This window comes from Aquarana catesbeiana, linkage group LG06 (assembly GCF_042186555.1).
Source record: "Aquarana catesbeiana isolate 2022-GZ linkage group LG06, ASM4218655v1, whole genome shotgun sequence".
Taxonomy (NCBI): Eukaryota; Metazoa; Chordata; class Amphibia; order Anura; family Ranidae; genus Aquarana; species Aquarana catesbeiana.
In genome coordinates this window covers 147199832-147217046 of record NC_133329.1, presented here as the reverse complement: position 1 = coordinate 147217046, position 17215 = coordinate 147199832, and the positions used below count along the sequence as shown (strand labels likewise).

The 17215-nt window shown below is 44.9% G+C and overlaps 1 protein-coding gene across 1 annotated transcript in view; it reads right to left on the bottom strand.

The window, feature by feature from the left end:
- Nucleotides 1-1788: 1788 nt before the first annotated feature.
- Nucleotides 1789-17215, bottom strand: part of LOC141101733 (ras-related C3 botulinum toxin substrate 1-like) — an 86593-nt gene continuing 71166 nt past the window's right edge. The window contains exon 6 of the mRNA XM_073591027.1: nucleotides 1789-2150. Coding sequence (XP_073447128.1) covers nucleotides 2020-2150 — 131 coding nt within the window. The 3' untranslated portion in view covers nucleotides 1789-2019. The remainder of the gene's footprint in view (nucleotides 2151-17215) is intronic.

The following is a 17215-nucleotide window of genomic DNA, read 5'->3' as shown; positions in this document are numbered from 1 at the left end:
TTATGTCCTTTACTGTTCATATACATACAAATATATTATCCTTATATCTTTGTATACATTTTGTCTGCACATACCTATGCCACGTACACACAATCGAATTTTCCGACAACAAATGTTGGGAGCTTGTTGTCGGAAATTCCACCATGTGTAGGCTCCATCGGACATTTTTCGTCTTAATTTCCGCCAAACAAAATTTGAGATCTGGATCTCAAATTTTCCGACAACAAAATCCGTTGTCGGAAATTCCGATCGTGTGTACACTATTCCGACGCACAAAATTCCACGCATGCTTGGAATCAAGCAGAAGAGCCGCACTGGCTATTGAATTAAATTTTTCTCGGCTCGTCGTACGTGTTGTATGTCACCGCGTTCTTGGCGTTCGGAATTTCCGACAAGATTTGTGTGACCGTGTGTATGCAAGACAAGTTTGAGCCAACATCCGTCGGAAAAAAAACATGGATTTTGTTGTCGGCAAATGCGATCGTGTGTACGCGGCATTGGAGGTTGAGCTATATCTCATCACACAATGTGTCCTGTATTACCATTTATTATTACTATTTTTTTATTTACAGGGCTATGCCCTCCTCTGGCTTCAACATTGTTACTTGCCCAATACCTCCCAGGCTGGTCCGGCTACATTTAACATCTAATTGTTTTTATACCCCTACATGCTGTGAAAAACAAGCTATTTTCACAGGCAGATTTCTTGGGACACACTGACGGTTATAATCTTTGTTTTTAGCCTTATTGGAATGCTTTGTATACTATAGCTCCACAAAATATGCTAGTCTATATATTCATTATTATCCCTAGCAAGCTATGCATTTTTTATATATACACAATACTGTCTGTTATTTTTGCATATCTTGTATCTCACTCTTTGTCATTACTACACCTTAGATGTATGATTGACCCCTGAAGAAGGAGACATAGATACTCTGAAACGCGTTGGGTAAATTTAAGAACCTCTCAGTCAATCATTGTGGTGATTTTGTATCTAGCATACAGCTATTGTAACCATTCCACAATAATCAGTTTTTATCATGCTTTATTTGTTTGGTAAAATCTTTATATCTTTTCTATATATTATGTGAGTGCCTTAAAAGTCCACCCAGGGGATTTCTTTCTGGTCTACTGCATTTATAACACATCTTAGGGCTGGTAGTCAAGAGCGTTTCACTGCCCCTCTTTGCGCCATTTGCAAGGCACCTGCCCTGCCATAGTTAATAGTCCTATATAGTCGACACGGATGTCACACATTCATGGACACTGAGCTGAGAAGAAGTATCTATGGAAGATACATCCAACTCTAAGGTCGGTGACTGTAATGACTCTTGTAGCCAGCATAGAATGCTTCAACAATTTCTCCCCACCCCTTATGACATACTGCCCAGGGGTGGTAAACACAGAAGCAATGAAAAAGGGCCAGGCCAGGCTCTTGAGTGGGTTAAAAAGAGGATCTCCATGAAAGACCAACACTTTCCAATTAGTAATGAAGGAAGTTGCTGAGCAATACAGCCTTTAGCCCACAATTACTTTGTGGGTAGAAGAGGGCTGTGTCATGCCTAAGCCCTAAATAGGTCTGAGACAGAGCTTACTGACACCCTACAATGCAATACAGAAAATTAAGATTAATAAAGTGTTTAATATATGCAGTTAGGCTCCTGCCTATGGTCAGTTTTTTTGTTTCCTCCATCCAGAAAATCAGATCTGAGTAAAAAGTCATGTCTCTAATAGGTTCAATAGCTCATGTTTGTAGTAGAAATGATAGAAACTGAGCTGAGCGGGTGTTTTGGCAACATTTAATTAGTTCAAGCAAAAAGGAGAAACCGTTTTCAGAAAAATAAGGCTAAATAGACTGATCTATCATTCAGGAAAGGGTTTTAGTAGAGGGTGAAAAAGATGTGTCACTTAATGGATTTTAAATTTAAGATTTTTTAGGCAGATAATTTTTTACAAATAGGACTCTGGGTTGGCTTTTTCGAGTCTGGGACTGGGGTAGGAGAAGGAGTGCAAAGATTACAAAATCAGACACTTTCTACTCCTCTTCTTCACTGGTAGTGGGATGAGAACAGCTCTTATTGCTTCATCGAACACATTCTTCAGTCCTCTTTGCGAAAGTGCTGAGCATTCTAAGTATTTCCTGGCACCTGTCAGGAGAAAGCCAAAGTAAGACAATTGTTTTCTCTCTGGGTATTTCCCATTTGGTAATGATTAACATCTATTTAAATCCAGGGTAAAAGGTAATATTGACAAACCCCTTCGAGCTATGGCAAAGACATTATAGATGTCAATAACTGTAAAATGAATTTCCTTGTTCCATTACATACGGTAGTACATAGTAGGTGAGATTGAAAAAAGACATCAAGTCCAACCTATGAGTGTGATTATATGTCAGTATTACATTGTATATCCCTGTACGTTGTGGTCGTTCAGATGCTTATCTAATAGTTTTTTGAAACTATCGATGCTCCCCGCAGAGACCACAACCTGTGGAAGGGAATTCCACATCCTTGCCGCTCTTACAGTAAAGAACCCTCTACGTAGTTTAAGGTTAAACCCTTCTTCTAATTTGAATGAGTGGCCATGTGTCTTGTTAAACTCCCTTCCGCAAAAAGTTTTATCCCTATTGTGGGGTCACCAGTACGGTATTTATAAATTGAAATTATATCCCCTCTCAAGCGTTTCTTCTCCAGAGAGAATAAGTTCCGTGCTCGCAACCTTTCCTCATAACTAAGATCCTCCAGACCCTTTATTAGCTTTGTTGCCCTTCTTTATACTCGCTCCATTTCCAGTACATCCTTCCTGAGGACTGGTGCCCAGAACTGGACAGCATACTCTGGGTGCGGCTAAGCCAGAGTCTTGTAGAGCGGGAGAATTATTGTTCTATCTCTGGAGTTGATCCCCTTTTTAATGCATGCCAATATTCTGTTTGCTTTGTTAGCAGCAGCTTGGCATTGCATGCCATTGCTGAGCCTATCATCTACTAGGACCCCCAGGTCCTTTTCCATCCTAGATTCCCCCAGAGGTTCTCCCCCCAGTGTATAGATTGCATCCATATTTTTGCCACCCAAATGCATTATTTTACATTTTTCTACATTAAACCTCATTTGCCATGTAGCTGCCCACCCCATTCATTTGTTCAGATCTTTTTGCAAGGTTTCCACATCCTGCGGAGAAGTTATTGCCCCGCATAGTATTGTCCGCAAATACAGAGATTGAACTGTTTACCCCATCCTCCAGGTCGTTTATAAACAAAATAAATTGGATTGGTCCCAGAACAGAACCCTGGGGGACCCCACTACCTACCTCTGACCATTCCGAGTACTCCCCATTTATCACCACCCTCTGAACTCACCCTTGTAGCAGTTTTCAATCCATGTACTCACCCTATGGTCCATGCCAACGGACCTTATTTTGTACAGTAAACGTTTATGGGGAACTGTGTCAAATGCTTTTGCAAAATTCAGATACACCACGTCTACGGGCCTTCCTTTATCTAAATTGCAACTCACCTCCTTTATAAAAGGTTAATAGATTGGTTTGGCAAGAATGATTCTTCATGAATCCATGCTGATTACTGCTAATGATACCAATCTCATTACTAAAATCTTGTATATAGTCCTTTATCATCCCCTCCAAGAGCTTGCATACTATTGATGTTAGGCTAACTGGTCTGTAATTCTTTTTAAATATTGGTGTTACATTGGCTTTTCTCCAATCACCTGGTACCATTCCAGTCAGTAGACTGTCAGTAAAAATTAGAAACAATGGTCTATTACTTGACTGAGTTCCCTAAGTACACTCGGATGCAAGCCATCTGGTCCCGGTGATTTATTAATGTTAAGTTTCCCAAGTCTAATTTTAATTCTGTCCTCTGTTAACCATGGAGGTGCTTCCTGTGATGTGTCATAAGTATAGACACTGCAGTTTTGGATACTAAAGCCCCCCTGATTCCACCGTGAAGACTGAGAAGAATAAATTCAATACCTTCACCATCTACCCATCCTTTGTAACCAGATATCCTTCCTCATTTTTTATGGGACCAAAATGGTCTGTCCTCCATTTTTTACTGTTTACATACTTAAAGAATTTTTGGGGATTTTGTATGCTCTCCTCCACTATGTGTCTTTCGTGTTCTATCTTAGCCGCCCTAATTGCACCCTTACATTTCTTGTTGCATTGTTTATAAAGTCTGAATGCTGATGATGATCCCTCAACCTTATATTTTTTGAAGGCCTTCTCCTTTGCTTTTATATGCATTTTTACATTGGAGTTAAGCCATCCAGGACTTTTGTTCACTCTTTTAAATGTATTACCCAATGGGATGCATTGGCTAATGCCCTCATTTAATATGCTCTTAAAGCAAACCCATCTCTCCTCCATGTTCTTTGTTCCTAAGATTTTAAACCAATTCATGCCTTCTAACAAGGTTTGTAGTTTAGGGAAGTTGGCTCTTTTGAAATTCAGTGTCTTTGTATTCCCCTTACGTTTCCTATTTGTGTGATTTATACTGAAGCCAATTCACCTGTGATCACTGTTTCCTAAATTGCCCCGTATTTCCACATCCGTGATCAGGTCTGTATTGTTGGTAATCTGTAGATCCAGTAACGCTTTATTTCAAGTTGGTGCGTCTACCATCTGAACCATGAAATTATCCTGCAAGACATTTAGGAACTGGCGAGCCTTAAACAAATGCGTGGTTCCCTCCGCCCAGTCTTTGTCTGGATAATTAAAATCCCCCATTATGATAACACTTCCCATCCTTGCTGCTAATCCAACTTGTGATAGGAGATCCGTCTCCCCCTCCTCCCTCAGGTTAGGGGGCCTATAGCATACTCCCTGTAATATTTTCCCCTTAAGGATTCCACCTCCTCCCTAGCTCCCTTAGTGATGCCATCTCTCACATTCACTTGTACATTATTCTTGATAAATAGGCATACCCCTCCCCCTTTTTTACCCTCTCTATCCCTGCGATAAAGGGTATACCCTTGAATGGTTGCCAGCCAATCATGAGAGCTGTTGAACCAGGTCTCTGAAATTCCCACAAAATCCAAATCCTCCTTGTACAACGGTATCTCTAGTTCACCCATCTTGTCCGCCAGGCTCCTGGCATTGGTGAACATGCCACGTAGTTTAGACCGGTCGCATACTATCCTCTTATTGGGTGTTTTGATATTGCAGCTAGGACTTGTTACTATACTTACCTTGGGTTTATGTGCTTTAGTCAACCTACCACAAATGCCCCCCAGTACTACCCTCCGGAATATGTTCTGGCCATCTTTACTCCCAGCTGATCTGCACCTACCTCATTTAGGTGCAGTCTGTCCCTTCTATAGTACTGGTGATCGACTGAGAAGTCGGCCCAGTCCTCCAGGAACTCAAACCCCTCCTTACTACATCAGCTCTTCAGCCACTTGTTTACTTCCCTAATCTACCTCTACCTTTCTGGTGTGGCTCGATGTGGCTCTCCTTTAGTATGGAGGGATTTCTCAGTGCTGACAGTTTCTTCCCCAGATTCATAATCTGGGCTACCAGGGAAACAATGTGCTTACATTTTGCGCAGCAGTATTCACCCTTGATCTGATGATCAAGGAACGCATACATGCTGCAAGATGTACACCGAGCCACATCTCCACACCCACTGGGCATCGTGACTACTAATTTAATGAGGATTGGGGATTATACCCTGTCCAAATTACCTAACAACTAGCTTCCTGACACTAATACTTAACAAGACAATACACAGGTACTCAACAAGACAATACACAGGTACTCGTTGACCAACGTCCACTCGCTGACCAACATGCACCCGCTGACCAACGTGCACCCGCTGACCAATGAGCACTCGCTGACCAACGTGCACTTGCCGACCAACGTGCACCCGCCGACCCACGTGCACCCGCAGACCAACATGCACCTGTGACCAACATGCACTCGCTGACCAACGTGCACTCGCTGACCCACGTGCACCCGCAGACCCACGTGCACCCGCAGACCAACATGCACTCGCAGAACAACGTGCACTCGCTGACCAACATGCACTCTTGACATCTGAAAGAAAAATAAACTTTGGCCTTGCTAATGACAAACTCTAAAACTGTGTTTGTTCACCAAAAAGATGACATCCAAGCATTTAGCAGAGAAAATATTAAGCTATTCATTTAATACACTAATAATCTATTCAGCTGCAGAAATATGCGGCCACTTGGTGTAGTGGTGAACTGAGAGGGAAGGAAGGTACATCCGTACCTCCGCTCTGCGATGTAAGAAACCTGAAGCGATAAGGATTTCATCACTATTGGCACCGGCCTGTAATGCATCTGATCAAACTGATCTTGGAGAGCAGAGGAGAGGTCTGGGGTTAAAAAAAAAGTTTTAAATAAATAAGAAAATATCTAAAGTGCCCTTGTCCCCTCATGCTCACAGCAAATGCGAATGCATATGTAAGCCCTGCACGCATATATAAACAGAGATCGCACATGAGAGGTATCATTGCAAATGTCACACAGAGCAATAATTCTAGCGGCAGAGCTCCTGTTCAAATATAAAGTGAAAACCTGTAAAGTCTTTTAAAGCGACATCTATGGAGATTTTTGTTTTTGTTTTTTAGTTACTGTAGCTTGTCACCATTGCACGGATGGCACAGTAAAGCATGACTTGTTAGGCATCTATTTACTTGGAACAATACATTTTATACCTTTTAATACTCTTTTATATTTAACAAAAATTGGGTATTGTGTTGCATTTGTGTGCACTAATTTGTCTGTATTGGCGTTTTTAAATGGCTGCGCAAATATTGTTCAAAATTGCAACAACCACCATTTTAATCTCCAGGGTCTCCGCTTTCAAACAAATATATAATGTTTGGGGTTTCTAAGGATTTTCTAGTAAAAAAACTATGATTTTTATGTGAGTAGTGTCAAAATTGGCCCAGGAGTCAAGTGGTTAGAATAATGGACATAAAAACTAAAAGAGGGGACATTTCAGATTCTGGGACAGGACAACAGAACAGAAGTCAGGTGAATGGCAGCTGATAACATGCCATAATACAGAATCTACTTTGCTGTGGTAAACACATCAATACACATCCTATGACTCATTTCTTTTGAACAATTTGTTACTGTACTTTGTCCATTTACAGAGTCACTCTTGGCCACCTTCCATGCCGGACAAACCCTCAACACAAGCACATAGAAATCCAAATACAACACCTAACAGTTGCCAATGAGACTCAATACAATACAGATCTTAATATTGTAAATCTCTCCTCCTACAAACTTACTCGAGATGAAACTACTGTTCTCAAAAGAGGCCTTAGGTTTTGTCCAAATGAAAATTTGGACAAATTTGAACTTACAAAGGATCTCCAAATATTTGCTTGAAAACTAATCCTTAGAAGCTTTTACCAGAAACAAAGAGTGCACACTGACCCTTCCCCTAATGAAGCAAAAGCACTAGATCAGCTCATATCACTATTAGAGGAAAGTGATCAATCTGATCTTATTGATCGGGTTGATCTAAACAAACTGTTGGCTCCCACAGACAAATACACTAGCTCCGAAAAAGATGCCTCAGTTGGTTCCCAATTAATAAAAAAATCTGACAAATTTCCAGCTCCAAGTTTGAATGCCAATGTTGCTGCTTTTCTTAAACTAATTAACAAGGACCTAGGTAGCGTATGACACGATCCCCACGGAACACCAACTTAAATGATGCTGAAATACAAGCCCTAAAACAGTTGTCCAGTAATAAAATGATTACTATCAAGCCAGCGGACAATGGGGGCAACATTGTCCTTTTGAACAATGTGCAATACATTGCTATATGCAATGAGATCCTAAAGAATCAGGACTAGTACTGCCGTATCACTGCTAACATAGTGGAAAAATATAACAATGAATTTTACGCATTAGTGGACCAGTCCTTTTCAAATGGTACAATTACCAAACCTACCTGGTACTTTGTGAGAACCCCATAGTTCCCACTTTTTATGCCCTTCCCAAGATCCACAAGGATCTAAAAAAAAACCCAAGAAGGCCCATTATTTCCGGACAAGGGGCAATCAGCGAAAACGCTAGTAGAGTGGTTGATGAATACCTTAGACCACATGTAACGTGCCTTCAGTCATACGTGAGGGATACCATCCATAGCTCGATTCCTCACGACTGAGGACTTGCAGCTGTGAGGCATGTGCTGCACAGAAAAAATGACAATGTCACATACCTGGTAGGAGTCTGATATGACGAGGTCGGCCTTCCTTGTATCTCCAACCCAAGCCCCACTGAAGATGGAACTGATGGTGGCTAGGGGTAGGAGGAACATGAGTGCCTGGGAATGTTGCTTGCAGAGCTTGCGGTTGGAGTAGCAGGCTTGATGGCACAGGCAGGATAGCAGGCAAAGAGCTGGGATGAAGCTCGGTAGTACAGCTGATGTTAAAGGAGCACTCCAACCAACTTGCAGGTTCAGGTTTCGTGGCTTGCCAGAACTTCCTGTGGTCAGGAGACAGGAGGATACTGGACCCAGGAGATCTGAGATGATAGAGAGCCGGCACAGGTACCCAGAGGCAGTGTTGGAGCTAAGCAGAGGTTGAAAGCAGAGTCGTGGGGGTAGCCGGGTTCGGTAACAGGCGGGCAGCAAAAGCAGAGTCAGGGAAAGCCAGGATCAGCAACAGTTATCATGCAGGTTATAACAGGGTTCAGAGAATCAGGACACAGCTGAAGACTAGTCAGCACTGTCAGAGAGTCCGGGCGCTCTTTAAATAGGCCATCTGGTGCCAATTGGCGTTAGAAATGTGCTCCTGCGCGTGCACACCTTCCGTTGCGCACGCGCCCTGGCATTCAGAAGAGTCCGTAGTTGCCTGTGATCACACACATGTACGCGAGTGCGCGCCAGGCGCAAACTACCACTTCTCTTACATTTCCCCCCCCTTAAGGGCAGCCTCTGGATGCTCTTCAAGGCTCTTTTTTCAGGGTACCAGTCTTGGAGCATGCACATTGGAAGCTGGTTCCTCCTCTGGGCCGTAGCCTTTCCATTTGACAAGGAACTGTGTTTGGTTATTCTTAATTTTGCAGTCCAACACGGCTTCCACTTCAAATTCCTCATTACCTTTAAATAAGAAGTGGGGGAGGGATTTCAGAAACCCAGTCTGGAAAGGGATTTTGAACTGTTGGTTTCAACAAGGAAACATGGAATACTGGATGGATTTTCAGGTTCTTGGGTAACACCAATTCAAATGCCACTGCATTAATTTTCCTTTTGACTGGAAAAGGGCCCAAGAATTTTGGACCAAGTTTCCTCGAAGGGCAGTTTAACCTTAAATTCACTGTAGACAGCCAGACCTTGTCTCCTGGTTCCAGATTCAGGTTGCCTCTTTTTTTCCTATCGAAAAATTTCTTGTTGCTTGCCTTGGAGATTGTGTCCTGTAGAAGTTGGTTGTTGGTACTGAGGAAATGTAATCAGTCTTGTACTGCAGGTACAGAAGATTTAGTAGATAATTCCGACAAGAAGGAGGGATGATACCCATAATTGGCAAAGAAGGGTGATTGGTTGCTGAGTGAATGGAATTATTGTAAGAAAATTCTGCAAGTGGGAGGAGTGACAGCCAATCGTCCTGTGCAAAGGAGGAAAAACACCGTAAATACTGTTCAAGGGTCTGGTTAGTCCTTTCGGTTTGACTGTTTGTTTGTGGGTGATATGCTGTGGAGAGGCGGAGTTCAATGTTCAGTGCCTCACATAGAGCCCTCCAAAATCTAGAAGTAAATTGCACTCCTCAATCGGAGATGATGCTGTCAGGGATACCATGCAACTTAACAATTTATTTAATGAAAGCTGAAGTAGTCTCAGTGGCAGAAGGAATTCCTTGTAAAGGTACGAAATTAGCCATTTTGGTCAGGCGATCAACAACAACAAAAATGGTAGTGAAGTCTTCGGATGGAGGAAGTTCCACAATGAAATCCATGGAGATCATACTTCATGGTTTCTCAGGTACAGGGAGAGATTCCAAAAGCCCCCAGGTTCTGGCCTTGTCCGTCTTATTGCGAAGGCATGTGGTACAAGATCTCACATATCTCTTGCAGTCCTGCATTAAATCCGGCCACCAGAAAGTACGGGAGATCAAATCGGCAGTCTTGAAAATTCCGAAGTTCCCCGCAAGGGGGTGATCATGACACCATCTCAAAATAGCAACCCTGAATTGTTCTGGGACAAAGATTTGCTCTTTATGGAAGTAAAGGTCATTTCTTAGTTGAAGAGCCAGGTCCTGGGAAGGAGGCTGGTTTATCAACTCTGCTTTTATTTGTGACATCAGATCTGCTTGAAGAAACAGAAAATTTCTTCAAGCAGAATGGTATCAGGTTCCAAGTAAATTACAGGGCTGTTGAACATGCGAGACAAGGCATCTGGTTTACCGTTCTTTGAGCCAGGGCGATAAGTAATGTGGAACATGAAACGTGAAAAGAACAGTGCCCATCTTGCTTGTCTAGGCCTTAATCGTCTAGCCGTCCTCCAATATTCAAGATTTTTGTGATCCGTGAAGATGAGGATCGGGTAAGACACTCCCTCCAAGAGATAACGCCACTCTTCGAGCACTGCCTTGATGGCCAGCAACTCTCGGTCTCCAATGTCATAGTTCCTCTCAGAAGGATTCAGCTTCTTGGAGAAAAAGGCCACTGGATGAAGTAAGGATTTGGGACCCTGGTGTTGGGATAATATAGCCCCGACTGCACTCTCAGAGGCATCTACCTCTAATACATAGGCCAGTGATGGGTCAGGATGCTTCAAAATGGGGGCTGAAGTAAATAAGGCTTTTGGTTGTTCAAAAGCCTCTTGAGCTTCTGGAGTCCAACAGAAGGGGACATGCTGTCTTGTTAATTGTGTGATGGGGGTAATGATGCCGGAAAAGTCCTTGATAAATTTCCTGTAAAAATTAGCAAACCCCACAAACCTCTGGACAGCCTTTCTGTCTGTAGGAGCAGGCCATTCCAGGACAGATGTGACTTTCTGTGGGTCCATGGAAATATCATCAGCAGAGATGACAAGTCCCAGAAAATGTATGGTTTGTTTTTCAAAGTCACATTTTTCAGCTTTTGCATACAGACAGTGTTCACGGAGCCAACTCAATACCTTCTTCACATGGATTTGATGAGATTCAATGGATTCAGAGAATATAAGAATGTCATCTAAGTAAACGATGACAAACAGATCCAGAAAGTCCCGGAAAACATCATTCACTAGGTGCCGAAATGTGGCTGGGGCATTACAACGAGATAATCAAAGTGGCCAAAGCGTGTCCGGAAGGCCGTCTTCCATTCATCTCCTTCCCTGATTCAGACTAAATTATATGCTCCCCTTAAGTCAAGCTTGGAAAATACTCGTGCCCCCTCAGTCTCTGGAAAAGATCAGGAATCAGAGGAAGGGGGTATCGATTCTTAACTGTGACTTTATTAAGGTCCCGATAACACAGGGTCTCAAGGAATGGTCCTTTTTCTTCACAAAGAAAATACTGGCACCTGCAGGAGACGTGGAGGGCCGAATGAACTGTTTTTCTAGGCTTTCATCGATGCTCAGAGAGAGAATAGATTCTACCAAATGGGATCTCGGCCCCTGGTAAAAGTTCAATAGGACAATAATATGTCCTATGAGGGGGGAAGAGTGTCTGCACCCGTCTTCACATCCAAATATTCATGGTAGGCAGCAGGGATCAATTTTAGAGTTTCCGGGTCTGGCTGTAGACTCAAGAGAGGAGTGGTGTTAACCGTTTTTCCTGGAAAAGAGTGCCTCTGGCAGTAGTTGGATGAAAAGGAGATGTCTCCTGTGAGCCAGTTAATGTGCGGATTATGGGCTTTCAACCATGGAATGCCAAGGATGACAGGGAACATGGGAGATGTTATGACGTCCAGCCGGAGGAGTTCATGGTGGCCTGAGGAAGTTTGGCAGAGGATAGGTGCAGTTTCTGGCCGTCGGCCAGGTGGACATGAAACCTTGCTTCTTGGCACACACGGGGAGCTGATGCAGAGCGATGAATACAGAATCTACAAAACAGCTACAGGCCCCAGAGTCTATAATAGCCGGTACTGAAACTGTCTTTCCAGAGAACTGAAGCTCAACTAGGAGGGAGACATGTGACCGATCTTTTACAGGGAGATACATCATATGAGGCAAATAGGGACAAGGTCTGCTGGATCTTATTGGCAAGTCCGTATAAAGTGGCCAGCCTCCCCGCAAAAAAGACATAGATTGGCTATAATTGGCTTGCTGCCGTCGGAGGCGTTCAACAGAGGAAAGAGGAGGCCTTCGAAAACTCCTATGGTAAGTTTTATGCAGTTCTTCCCTTCTGGGGGGGTGCAACAGATGAAGGAGGAAGAATGTCAGACTTAGAAGCCACAGAAAAGGTTCCTTTAAACTTTTCAGATTGTCTTTCTCTAAATCGTCGATCGATCTGGATGGTTAAGCTGATCAGGTCTTCCAGAGACGTTGGTACTCCCACTCTGGCAAGCTCATCCTTCAAAGTATCAGAAAGTCCCAAGCGAAACTGGTGATAAAGTGCGGAGTGATTCCATTGGCATTTCAGACACGAAAATTGGTTACATAGTCCTCAACAGGCCTAGGGCCTTGTTGTAACTTGCCAAGCTTGGATTCAGCAGTCTGGTGGTAGAAGGGATCAGGGTATAACTGAGCCATGGCTGAGAAAAATGAATCAGTAACTGGCAGAACTGGATCATGTTGCTCCTGGAGATGGTGGGCCCAGGAAAGTGGTTTGTTTGATAACAGGGTGATGATGAATCCCACCTTGATGTCCTCTGAAGCAAAGGTTCGGGGTAACTGAGAGAAGTAAAGTTCACAGGAATTCCGGAAGGTACGGAACTTTCCACGGTCTCCGGAAAAACGTTCAGGAATAGGCACCCTGGGCTCCGGAGGGGGAGTAGCCTCGCAGAGCAACCCAAGCTCTGCTTGAACAGCAGAGTCTGTGACTGAAGGAGAAGCATTGGCCGATGCAACAATCGCCTTGTCCGAGAGTCGCTCTGCCGTGCGACTAAGATTTTTCTGTAACCCCTGCACAATGTATGTTAGTGCAGAGATTGATCTGAAAATGTCCTCTGGTGGGGAGGCCTCCCTTTCAGACTCCGACCGTGGCTGACTGGTACTGTCATGGACCTGGTAGGAGTCTGATATGATGAGGTCGGCCTCCCTTGTATCTCCAACCCAAGCCCCACTGAAGATGGAACAGATGGTGGCTAGGGGCAGCAGGAACACGAGTGCCTGGGAATGTTGCTTGCAGAGCTTGCGGTTGGAGTAGCAGGCTTGATGGCATAGGCAGGACAGCAGGCAAGGAGCTGGGATGAAGCTCGGTAGTACAGCTGATGTTAAAGGAGCACTCCAACCAACTTGCAGGTTCAGGTTTCGTGGCTTGCCAGAACTTCCTGTGGTCAGGAGACAGGAGGATACTGGACCCAGGATATCTGAGATGATAGGGAGCCGGCACAGGTACCCAGAGGCAGTGTTGGAGCTGAGCAGAGGTCAGAAGCAGAGTCGTGGAGGTAGCCGGGTTCGTTAACAGGCGGGCATCAAGGTACAAGGCATTAGGCAGGAACAGAGTCAGGTGGAAGCCGGAATCAGGAACCAGAAGTCAGAGTATATCAGAGTCCAAAAGCAGAGTCAGGGAAAGCCAGGATCAGCAACGGGTATCATGCAGGTTATAAAAAGGTTCAGAGAATCAGGACACAGCTGAAGACCAGTCAGCACTGTTAGAGAGTCCGGGCGCTCTTTAAATCGTCGCCGTCTGGAGCCAATTGCCGTTAGGGACGTGCTCCTGTGCGTGCACGCGTCCATTGCGCACGCACATGCGCCCCGGCATTCGGAAGAGTCCGTAGTTGTCCGTGATCGTGCACATGTGCACGAGTGCGCGCCAGGCGCAAACTACCAGTTCTCTTACAGACAAGGATGAAAAATACGATGAGTTCATTCTCTCCATGCTCAAGTTCATTCTTTACCATAATGTATTTACATTTAATGGTTTCCACTACCTCCAGGTGCAGGGGGTAGCGATGGGGACATGCTGTGCCCCATCATATGCCAACCTGTACCTGGGGGAGTGGGAACATACCTTTCTATCAGATGAGACTCTATCGATATACACGGACCACGTTTTTACGTGGCACCAGTATATCGATGATATCTTTGTTATATGGGATGGACCCTTGGCGCTCCTAGAGTGATGCATGGAGAGAATGAACAGAAACGAGTTTTACCTTTCTTTCAATATGTCACATAGTAGGGACCGTATATCTTTTTTCGATGTTGAGATATGTCGAGGAGAGGATGGTTCCCTCTTGAGCAGCCTGTATAGAAAAACAACCGCAGGAAATACTATACTGCATGCCTCTCAGGGGCGGATCCGGGGGGGGGCAATTGCCCCCTCCGAGAATGTGGGTGAGTGGGCGGGCAGGCGTCGCTGCAGGTGAGAGAGCCGGTGGGGGGCTCCGCGGCTGAGAGCACGGGCGGCTCTGTTGGTGAGCAGCTGTGTGGCTCAGTGACAGTGAGTGGCTGCTGGCCAATCAGGGAGCCGGCGGGCGGGGGAGCAGAGAGATAACATCATCTCTCACCGCCCGCCCTGCATCCCTGCAGTTCCGCCCTCACTGTGCAGTGTGCAGGCAGCCGTGGCAGCAGAGAGCTTACATCATCTCTCTGCTTCCCCTGGGGTAGGATGCAGCGCTGACACGTCCGCTCAGGATGAGCCCTTTGTGCGCTCTGCTCTCTCTCTCCGCTCTCCCAGCGGCAGCAGCCAGCCCATTCCTCCCTGCCCAGCACTGATGTCAGCGCAGGCTGGGAGGGGCGGGGCTGACACTCAGCGCTCAGCCCATGGTGGCTCGGGTAGGTGGTGCTTGTCAAAGGGGTGGGCGTGGCTTGCGTTCAGCGCTGTCCTGGGAGATGAGTTTATTCACTGTCACAGGACACAGGGGGGCAGCGGCCAGCCAATCAGAGTGTGAATTGGACACAGGGGGGTCACCAGTTGAATAAGCCTGACTCTGGGACACAGCAAGAGACAATTATAGCAGGCAAGTGACAATCCGCAACGTGTGGCATGGGACGTGGCAAGTGACAATCTGCAACGTGTGGCATGGGACGTGGCACGTGACAATCTGCAACGTGTGGCATGGGACGTGACAAGTGACAATCTGCAACGTTGTAGCATGTGAGGTGGCAAGTGACAATCTGCAATGTGTGGCATGGGACGTGGCAAGTGACCATCCGCAACGTGTGGCAGGTGACAGTGGCAAGTGACACGCTCAGGGGTCCAACTGATTCTATGGTGAGTTGAACCATTTCATTTTTTATAACAATGTAATAATAGTAATAATGCGCTTCAATCATCCTGACACCATAACAACCATGGTGCCGTGATGATTGAAGCGCTAACACCAGCCATTTCCCCTTTAAATTTACCAAAAAAAAAAACTTATTTTCTGGCAATGCCCCTCCCGAGACTAGGCTCTGGATCCGCCCCTGATGCCTCTAGCTTTCATCCTACACCTTTGGTTAATTCGATCCCGTTCAGCCAATATCTCAGAACAAGACGCAATTGTTCTGATGACTTAATGTTCAAACTGGAGGCAGATAAGCTTTGTGACAGGCTGCTGCAGAGGGGATATTCCCGTATGTCTCTCAAAAAGGCGTACAAACAGGCCAATATGTGGGAAAGACATGATATCCTATATTTGCAAAAAACAAAAAAATCAAGAAAATCCCTTGCAAATTGTCACAAAATACTCCAACCAACACAATGAAATTAGAAGGATTGTCAACAAATATTGGCATGTTCTGACAATGGACTCTATAATAGAACATTTAGTCCCAAACACATGTTCAGAAGGGCCACTTCAATCAGAGACAGGCTTGTTAGAAGCAAATTTAGGGACGAATCTAAAAAAGAGCACTGCAAATATAAAGGCACCTTTATATGCGGGTCTTGTAGGTATTGCAAATACATGCATACAGACAAAAAAATACATGCATACAGCCAACCTTGCCTAATGGGGATTTATTTAGGCCCAAACATTTTGCCAACTGCAAAACGCTCGAAGTGCTTCTCTGCGATTGTGGATGTTTTTACATCAGAAAGACCAAGCTCCAATTCTGGCAGAGAGCATATAGACACATCAAGAGCATGCAGACGTGCAACCCTGATTTGCCATTGGGTCGACATACCACCATCGTCCACAATGGTGAATTCCCAAAAATCAAATTCCTTATCTTGGACAGGCTTTACCCCAATCCTAGAGGGGGGGACTGGAATAAGTCCCTCCTACAATTAGAGCTTAGATGGATATACATCCTGAGGGCCATACAATGAGGCTGTATGCTACAAACCCTTCTTAGAAGGTTTTGCTTCAGGAGGCATGGAAAAATAGGGAACCTCCTTTCATTGTTTCATGCATTCCCTCCTTTTCTCTTGACTGACTGTAAGGATTCCATTGCTCTATTTGCTTTCAAAATGGACAAATTATTATGTCCGTAACATCTATGTTGAAGATATTTTTGATAACACCTGTCCTCAGTCTTTCTACCAATGTATTGATCTGTATGATTCTTTTCCAGATTACTTGTAATGTATTTTAGGCACACGTGGCCTTGGGACCTGATATCACGCCCCAAATCCAGCTTACAGTTAAGCACATTGGCTCTTCTTTTCAAGGATTCTAGGATGTCATATGAAGTCTGTCCACTAGATGTCAGTGGTTTCTATACCACTATTTATAGAATGATGTAAACATTCTCTTCAAGTGATGTGTGGGCTTGATTTTTCTGGACCGCCCGACACGGCCAATGCCCAGATTTCTGTGGCATTTAGGATCAGACGGACGGGCTGTTTTCGTCCAGCCAATTACCATCTTCCGCCTGCTCCCTTCTTTCCTCTGTGGTGTTTATCACCTATGATAATTAAGAGCCGTGTTGTGGGGGGCGCGTGCGGGGCTCCTCCGCGCATGTGCAATGATGTCGCTCGTGTGCGCGGCGTGGCGGGGGCGCGCGCGCGCCCCTCAGGGGGCTAATATGGATGGACATCGGCCTTGCGAGCTCCACACAGCTACCGCTAATTGCGGTGAGTGATGCAGCCTGTGGCGCCAAGCATTTAAATAGGGTCTGTGATTGTGGACAGGAAGTGCAACCTGTTCACAGGATACCAGAGAGAGACACGCCAAACACCACCAGTTTTAAG